This window comes from Bactrocera dorsalis, chromosome 5, assembly GCF_023373825.1.
Source record: "Bactrocera dorsalis isolate Fly_Bdor chromosome 5, ASM2337382v1, whole genome shotgun sequence".
Taxonomy (NCBI): Eukaryota; Metazoa; Arthropoda; class Insecta; order Diptera; family Tephritidae; genus Bactrocera; species Bactrocera dorsalis.
This window is the reverse complement of record NC_064307.1, coordinates 16200000-16210132: the sequence shown is the minus strand read 5'-3', so window position 1 is coordinate 16210132 and position 10133 is coordinate 16200000. Positions and strand designations below refer to the sequence as shown.

General features: G+C 35.2%; 1 protein-coding gene across 1 annotated transcript; it reads right to left on the bottom strand.

Annotated features, from left to right (window-relative positions):
* Positions 1–603: 603 nt before the first annotated feature.
* LOC105227999 (uncharacterized) lies at positions 604–6518 on the bottom strand. The gene is made up of 5 exons (XM_019990917.3): positions 3630–6518; positions 3278–3544; positions 3034–3213; positions 2583–2964; positions 604–1622 (listed from the first exon to the last, which is right to left on the bottom strand). The coding sequence occupies exons 1-5, from the start codon at positions 6516–6518 to the stop codon at positions 1618–1620; spliced, it is 3723 nt and encodes a 1240-aa protein (XP_019846476.2). The 3' UTR covers positions 604–1617.
* Between the last annotated feature and the right edge of the window lie 3615 nt (positions 6519–10133).

Genomic DNA, 10133 nt, shown 5'->3' with positions numbered 1-10133 from the left:
TTTGTAATCGTTATTTTGTGTTTATTATTATTTATCATTGATGACGTGAAGTAAGAAATTGAAATTAAAATAATTATGATATACACATATAATATAAATAATAGCATAAATTTACCTTTTTGTATACCTTAAATGTTTTTTGTTTATTTTTCCCTTTCTATTTTAATCATTAATTTAACTTCATTTATGTTGTGTCTATATGTTGCCAGATTTATATACGCTTCTTCTTTAATCAATATTTAAAAAATAAGTAATTATTATAATTAGTGCCTTATACGAGTATATATGTATGTATATATATTTATATTAAATAATATATATGTTATGTATGTTTAGCCCACAAGGCTGATTATCAGCTAACACCTAGACCTTGCGCCTTTAATACCATGTATACGAATGACAAATAATGCGTTCCGCATGCAAAAGTTTTCGTTAGCATTTTGTGGCCCTTATAAATTCTACTGTTATTGAGAAGTTTTACAGTAATTTGGAAAGCTATTTTTGAGGACGGTGTGTGTGGAGTTAGAAGAAAGACACCACTAAAAACAAAAACATTTCTTCGTTTCATTTTTTAATATAACATTTACACACAGCTAAAACGGGATATTTTAGAAAAAAAAAACATAAATAAACGAAAATGATTTGGTCCTACTCATACCTAAAAACCACCACACTGGCTGCTCCTCAACGCAAATCAAAAACTACCCTATCCAGGACTTCATAAAGCATGCGGCATAGAAGTGGGGCATTAAACGCAGAATTTTGTCTTAGCTCTCAAAAATACTTTCCACTGTTAATTTTTCAATATTTTATTAATTATATTTTAATTTTTTTGTGTTTTAATGCTTAGTGTAAATTTGGGTGTGTATGTGTGTATTTTTAATATATTTTTGTGTTTTTGTTTTTTTTTTTCTTCTTCTGCTATAAACTAATAATATGTTTTCACTTATACTTCTGTAATTATTTACCTTTATTATGTTTTTTTTTACTAATTTACACGCCATTAATGTGCTTACTCCTGGTTTTCCACATCTTTAATGTTTCATTACATACTAACAGAATTAATAAATAAAATTACTGTACCCACAAAAACACACACAATGTGTGCCTGCTATATCACCCTTCAATGAGGCAATCACACCGCTTGCATCGAGTGTGCTTTCGCTGTCGCACAAATTGTTTAAAAGTTAAATTTAAAATTATTTTGGGTGACATCCATCAACTGCATTCAACTAGCCAGCTAAAATAGTGTAGTGATTTAGATTGAACGTTGATGACTGCGCACTTTCTGTCCGTTTATCAAAGCTAAGTTTGTTTGTTATTGTTATTGTGTTATTCTTTTAGTTGTTTCCTCTTTGTTTGCCATGGGTTTCAGCGTAGCTTGGCTGCTGTTCTTTGTTTGTATATTACAGCTTATATGTATGTATGGTACTATGTATGTACTTGAACAGGTGTGATTGGATCGTCGTGGCAGCGTCGAATCAAGCAAATTACGAAATGCGACCTGATTTTGAAAATGTTATGTACGCTTTTTCCAATACTCGATTTTTCTTCACTATCCTTATTGCAGTACTTTTTTTATAATATTTCCTACTGTTTTATGCTGCAATAGTATGTTTAATCTGAAAGGAAAAAATATTATTTTTAAATTATTAATGCTCAAATAGTCACTGAAAAATATAGACTAAATTGTAATATACAATTAAATTTCTATTTACACATTTTTTTATGATAATTTAGTTATACATAGATAGATATATAATAACCTTCGCAAACAAAAAATATTTCTATAAGAACTTTATTTTGATCGTTCAGTTTGCATGGCAGCTATGTGCTATAGTTACTCGATCTAAACAATTTCTTCGGTTATTGTACTTTATAATATTCAATGCCAAATTTCGTAAAGATATCTTGTCAAATCAAAAAGTTTTCCATATGAAAACTTGTTTTTAATCGTTCAGTTTGTAAGGCAGCTATACGATATAGTAATCCGATCCGAGAAAATTCTTCAGATATTATACCGCTGGCTAGGATAATAATCTATACCAAATTTCCTGAAGATATCTTGTCAAATAAAAAAGTTTTCCTAATAAGAACTTGATTATGACCGTTCAGTTTGTATGGCAGCTATATGATATAGTGGTCCGATATTGGGGCTTTCGAAAAATGGACAGTTTCTTGAGGAGAAAAGAACGTGTGCAAAATTTCAGATCGATATCTCAAAAACTAAGAAACTAGTTCGTGTTTAAAACGACGGACGGGCCATAGACTGGGTGTTATCACCGCTTTAGATGTTCGTATAGGGATATGATCTAATCCATGGTGAAATTATGAAAAATATTCGTAAAAATTGTTACAATATCAGACTATTATAATCTTTTAGTAATAGCTCAAACATTAAATGTGGCTGAAAATTTCAGTTTGCTAAAAGCCAAAGCCTCAAATGAATCAATTATATCAATAAATGGAAATAAGACTGTTCAAAGTTTTAAGCAGAGATAAGGAATTTAAATAAAATGTAGGGGATTCATTTCAGAATTAAGTTATCTAAACTTAGTTTCAAGTAGTCTTTTTATATTTACCTATGATGTGACTTTCCATGTTTGTTATACGTGGCTTTGACGATGGTTGCGGTATAATTGTGATTTCGTCATTGATTTTGAGAGGCTTTAATAATGAGTCATTCGTTGCCATCAAACTACTACGCTGTTGATGATTAAGTGCACCCATACCGCTACCGCCGGCCATACCACCTGCACTCGACGCCGCAGCCGATGTATTATTCTTTTTGCCATCCATAGCCTTTTTTGCGACTGTACTGTGTGCGGTATACACGTGTGTCTCAAATTGTTTGTACATGCCAAAGGTTGCTGTACACACTGTGCATTTGTAGGACAAATGTGCAGGTTTCAATGTCATGTGATGGTCGCGCGACACGTGATTCAACAACTTCCATTGATACATCTGTTTTATGGTTATAAATATATTTTATTAACACATTCGGTTTTTTCTAGATTCATTATGGTGACTTACCCTGCCACACACGGGACACCGGCCGGCATCTTTTCCCTTATTAGCGGCTTCTTGCATCGAGCTTGTGACCAAACCATGAGAGCCCAGTAAATGTCTTTCCAGACCTTGATCGGTAAAGAAACGGAATTGACACTTTTGGCAATTCAGTGGCGGCCGGTTGTAAATCATTTTTGGGTGTATCTGTAAGCAGAAGTATACGGTAATTAGATCAACTACAAGTAGAATAACATCGGCCGAAACATACCTTCACTTTATGCATCCATTGCATGTGGTTGCGTAGTTGTTCCAGATCCTTAATGTAACCATCACAAATTTCACAGATGACAAATTGTGTTTTGCTATTGCCACCACCACCTACCATTAGGTTTTGGCCAGGCTTCATACCGGTCGGTGGCATTTTGCTTGTTGACGGCGATGTCACAACTGGCTGCGCAGTATTTTGGCGAGGTAGTGGAGTTATAGAAATACTTGGTTGACCGGTAAGCGTTTTTTTAGCAAAAGCATTTGCTGCCTATAATGGATAGGGGATAAAATATGTTTATATTATTTTTAATTTTTAAACATATTGTTTATTGTTTTCAAAAATATCGACAGACCTGCAAGAGTTGTCCGCCTGGTACTTGGTAGTTATTGGGCTGCACCACATTCGTGGCCATTTGAGAGCGTATAGGTGCGGGTCCACGTAGCATTGGCCCACTTGGCAAGGGACCGGTCTTTTGAGTGTTGATAACTGGAGGGCGGCCGCGTATCTTATTTGCAGCGTTTTGTGCAGCGAGTGCCGCCGCTTGCATGGTACGCGCTTGAGCTGCTGCCTGTTGCTGCTGTTGTATGGACGCAAGCGCTGCCTTTTGTGCCGCAGCTTGCGCAGCCATTGCCTGATACGCCGTCGCAGTGCCCACGAGTCCATGACGCGGCTTGATACGCGGTATTTTCGCTGGTGCCTCCCAATCAGCAGGCGGTGCTAAATTAATTTCAGGGCGGAATTTCTTCGCGCAAACCGGTTGATGACGTGCCAATTTAGCCTTGCCATTATCTTCGAATCCGCAATTCGGACACTGATGATATGGTAGCGGTTTAATGAGACGCGCTTTGATGTTGTGTATCGCTTCCATGTGATAAACTATTTCTGTTGCGTTACGTATCTCAAAAGCGCAGAAATTACACTTATATAACGCGCCGTTCATATGTGGTGTTTCATAATGATTGGCCATGGAGAGTGCAGATTCCGACTTGAAATTACAAAACTCACAGCGTTTCATGGTAAATTTGAAGGGTGAATTCTTCTTGCGTGAAGCTTCTAAGTTGCCAGAGAGTGCTGTTATAGCACGCTCAAACTCAGTAATATTCTTACCCAGACTCTTTCGCATTTTACGTTTTTGCAAACGTATTAAATCTGACTGTACAAATTCTTGTACTAGACCTACACCAATGTCCATGAAGAATTTGCCCAGTGGACTTTCGAAATAGTTCTCTTGACCCGGTTTCGAGGCAATGGCGGAATTTTGTGCTGAGGTGCTTGGAGATTGCACAAGGGCCGCTGCTGGTTTAATGGCGCCTTTTAGCGCTGGCAAATCATCGGAAACTTCTTTGATTAAGACTTTAGTGCGCATACCGGATTCCGAATCATCGTCGTCGTCATCGTCATCATCTTCCTCCGATTCTTCTGACCAGGACTCATCAGGATCGTCGGCGCCACGTCGCCGCTTCTTCTTTTTATTGTTTTTGTCTTCTTTGTCCTCCTTATTCTGCTCGGTCATCATATCGAACTCATCAGATTTATCTGCGTCTGCGAGATCATCTTTCGTCAGTTTATATTTATCTTCGATATCTTTAACTATATTCCTGAGATTGTCCACCGGTGGCTTCTCATAAATATAGGGAACGATAAACGAAGGTGCCTCTAGTACAAACATGTCGTCCGTAAGACCGGGTAATAAATTTGCTGCATTCGCATTACCAAGACCTGGGAAGGAAGCGGGATTTATGCCACCGACATTATTTATGGGCATACTTGGATTTCCGACAGGTATAAGTTTTGGTGGTCCTCCCGGCGATGCTATATTAGCTGCCGGCGTAATGTTGACGGGATACACGTTGCTCTCGGCCACTTTTCGGGCAGCTGCGACTGCAGCAGCAGTTGCTGATGCGGTATCATGCGCCATAAGTGAACGCGCATCTTTGATGGAAATTTGATTACCAGATCCGGGGCCTACACTACGTTGACGTTTACTTGGCGGTTGCGAGTCATCTGAGTGTTGTGGCGAGTCCATAGCCATGCTCTTACGTTTGCTCAAATCACTTGCCGCTTGTAGACGTGGCGCAGGTGTATCATCTTCAATAACTACGCAATCATCATCTTCGTCATCGTCAATGATTTGTGTCTCATTCGATGCTTTTTGCTTGGTAGGCAAGTTGCTATTGGCTTCTGTATCCGAATCTGAGGCAATAACTACAGCGCCATCTGAGTCACTGCATATTGAACGAGTTTTCCGTACCGCAGCAGCGTTCGACGACGTCACTGCTGTACTATTTTCAGAGTTGTTCATTGTAGTATCAGCTTCATTTGCTTTTGACACTGCCATCACTTCGTCGTCTGAGTCATCGCCCAGGTCCACAAAGCCACTAGCATCGTTCTTTGGGACACCGTTTTCTTTCTTTTGATCTTGCGTCTTTATATCGTTGCTTATCGAAAGTGGATCGGCTCCGGTGTCCATGGGTTCATCGACACCGACGCTTCTGCTGTCATCCGTTTCAACCTTGTTTGCAGCATTTAATTTGTGCTCTTTGTCTTTAATCGCCTTGCCTTCATGACTGTGTATATCGGCGCCCTCTATTTCACTAACGCTATCGGTATTACTGCTAACGGTGGCTGGTCTTTCTAGACTTTCGCTTGGTTCATTACTATTGTCTTTTGGATCAGTCACTTCGCCAACAGTACTACGCGATCGCTGTGTATCTTCGTCGCTTTCACCACCACCGGATTTGTCTGTGCATGTGTTAGAATTATGTAATTCATCATTGCAAAAGTTTAGCGGTTTATCCTTTAAACTGGCCACCATCGGAACGCTTAAGCCGTCTACTTTACTATCATTACTTGGTCGTTTTTCCTCTTCCACGTACGCCGCATTCCCATCATCTTCACCCGTTGACATTTTACTATCTTCACCACCGCCCCCCTCTACACCTCTGCCGTTTTCTGTGGTGGACGATGCCGTCATTTGGGAATCATCTTCTTCGGTATCAGCGCCGTCTACGTCCATTTGCTGGTTATGCGTGTCGACGTCCGTTGGTACTCGGGTGTTATTGATTTTGTTCAAACCATTCTGTTCTTTCAATTGTTGTTGTTGATCATTGCTGACAACTGTCGAAACATTGCCATCCGTGTAATCGCTACTACTGGGCACTGAGTTATCCTCAGTTATAGCATGAGTGGAGGAAATGGGTTGTGTTGTTGCCTCTGGCATTATACCATCGACTTCAGTCATTTGCTTCAAGCGTTTATATTTTCTCAAACAAATTTAACTGCAAAAAGAAAAAAGAAAATTGGTGAACAAAATTATGCAAAATTATTTATTATTTGGTACAAGTTAATTGTTTTATAAATTTGTTTTTGATTATGGGTTTATTTTATAGATAATTGTGTTTTTCGGTAATTATTACTCAAAATATGTATGTTGAGTATTTACTATATATTTTTTTAATATATTAAATATTCTTTTCTTTTGACATATATATATATGTATGTACTGTCGAATTTCAAAATAAAAAAAAATATTATTCACTCAAATAAAAAAATACTCTTAAAATAGTCGTTAACTCGCATAGTAGAATTATAAATAAAATAATAATTTCATTAAACAAATTAAATAAAATTTTAGAATCAAAGGATTTTATTATTATAACTTCTAAAGATCTTATGACATGTGAACATTCGTGGGAATGTAATTTAAATAATTAAATATAGTATATGTATGTGTACAAAAAAATAAAAAAGTTAATATTAAACAAGTAAGTTAACAAAGACTAAAAATTGGCATTATAATAGTAAGAAAAAACCGATGAAAACGTAATAAAAGAAATGTTGGATAACAAACATATCTACTACACTCATACAAATATATACATATGTATGTATATGTAGTTATTTTATTATATCTATGTAAGCTAAAAAAGAAGTATTCGCACAGGAATATCTGAAAAATCATCAAAAATTATTGGCAAATGAAAGTTTCAAAGAATCGCTTATGAAAGGAAAACATAGCATTGGGCGGATTAGTGGACGGACATTGTGAATAAAACTATATATGTACCAATATATATGTATATAAATATATTATGGACATACATACATATATATTGCAGCAGCTACGAACAGTGGGATAGAAGATGGAAAGACGCAAAAAAGAGAATTGAAGGAATGGATGGACGGACGGAACGACAGAGGGACACACAAACGATTAGACGCCATATTGGAATTTCTATACAAACGTAGAGGTAAAGCACTTACTATATATACAAATATATATATATATATATATTTATGTATATACCATACATATGTACATTGTATTTGTATGCATACTTACGTATATACAAAGGTAAAAACATATATATTTTTAAAATGGCGTTTAATATATATATGCGTATATATATATACACATATATTATGTGTATACAGTCGTTTGCAATATTTGTATGTTAAAATGTAAAAAGTTTTGCATCTTTTTCTGCATGTAGTTTGTGAATAGTTAAATATATACCTGTATGCAATTGAAAATATACAAACGTAAATGTATACATAGGTATCTATAACTAGATAAATCCGAAAAATCAATTGTGTATGTATATATAGTTATACATACCATATGTATATATGTATGTACATAGATATAGCTTTAATTTTAAAGTATATCATGTATACCGTATAGTATGTATGTACAAACCTTTGTTAATATTTTATTATACATACATACATACATATATTTAAGTTCGTGTCCTTTCTAACTATAGGTAAACCACTTAAGAGTAAGGGTAGATATATGTACATATAATATGGTTTTATGTAATAAATATATACTTTATAATATGCATGCACGCATATGTATATAAAGCTAATTAGACAAGGTATATAATAAATAATTAATAAGAAATATTTTGATCATACATAACATTTATATTATGTACAATAATTATTTTTATTCATTCAACGGTAAGAATTAACTTTTAATATATTTGTGGCATAACAAAATTCAGTAAATAATCAAATACAAATTAAATTAAATAATTAAGATTATTTTGTAACCATACACGTAGTTGAGCACCTTTAATTAGGTTCATATGTATGTACATGAGTTAAATTGATAGCTCTTTAGAATTAATACATTATTTACATGTTTAGGAATATACATTATAAACATTTCGATCAATGTAGATATCCAATATTTTTTAGACAAAAAATATATTACAATTTTTGCACAACCGGCGTTTGAGCAAATGATTGATTGCAAACAAAACAAAATAATTTGATATGCACTGGGATTATTTGCAAGACGCTGCATTTCATGTGTTGTCCTTATTGGTACAGCGTAATGATATGAATTTTAGAGATACTTTTGTTAGTTATAGATTTATCAAATAAACAAAAAAAATGATTTCTTTTTAGTATTTTGTCTTTCACTTCATTCATGTCAAAGTCATTTGCAGCATGTATGGATGTGTGCGTCACAAACATTAGTGCTGTTGTTTTAGTTACGCTACCCTATAAGCTAACAACATGTACCCACCTCTGCACCCTGCTTTTGTGATTATTTGCTCTTGTTTCTCTCTCTAATCATATTTTGTTATTGTTCACTAGTTGTTTTTTTTTTTTAGATTTTTCCTGCTGTCAAATGTAAGCAGACACAGATACCGGAGTTAGATTGCGGCAGGTAAGAAGCACAAGAAAAAGTATTGGACTAAAAAAAGTAACTAGAGATTGGAGGCGTCTATGATCGGGCGAACTAAATACAAATATCTGCTATTGCATACGGTACTCGTTGCCAGCTTACTATACTTACTAAAGGCATCAGAATGGCGCGAGAGTGTAATCAACTCTTGCCAAACCAATATAACTAGTAATGAACAGGGTTGCTGTATTTCCTGCATTTGTAGCCGGCGATTTCCAGGAAATCAGAATATAAAATTGAGGTAACTCTTTTTCATTGAAAGTGACTATTAATTAATAAAATATGATTCAATTCATAATTTTTTTTTTAATTTATTCTACTTTTCTGGAATTATGGGGCTTATAAGAATTTATTTTTGATACCTTGTAAGATTTTAAAAACGAATTAAGCTTACATTTGCAAAATTTTATGTAAACTCGTGAAGGTTTTAGGGAATCTTAACGAATCAGCGTTCCCAATGTGCAAGTGAGATTCTATGTCACCTTTAGTACTAGGATCACCTCTTCTACATAACATAACCTAGTTGGCAGTTAAGTGTTTTAATATAAGATTCACGCAAATCGGAAGGTCCGGCATTTATTTCCGGCCGAGAGTTGACCCTTTAACAACTTTTTCAAAACACCTTTTAGACATTTCTCGTTCGAGTTGTAGAAAAATTATATGAAACGCTTTAAAAACTCATTATAAGTCCGAAAAACATTTGTTTCATTGATAATAACAAACATCTACTTAACTGTACACACATATACATTAATATAGCAATGCACTTTCTATAATTCCGCTTCTGTCAAGTGAAGCAACACTGTGTTTTCGTGCCGGATTCCCACCGGCCGCCACATGAAATTGCTCTCTAACTTTTGTATTGCTTATTTCATATATTCGCATTTGTTTTCTGTTGAGCATCAGGCACAAAATGATATAAGACCACCAATAATTCTGATGACAGCTGGTTCAGTTTGGTTTCCGCTCACACATTTGAAACACTCTCCAAGCGGCTAAAAGCAACGTAAAGGGAGAGCAGACAGAATGTTTTTGATGTTTAACTATAAAGCGAAATGTCAAATAGGTAAAACTGCGTGAGAATTTGGTAAACAAAACAAAATAGAAGATTGTGGTGTTTCTTTGCTACTACTTTTGTGCCTTCGGAGCAGTTTG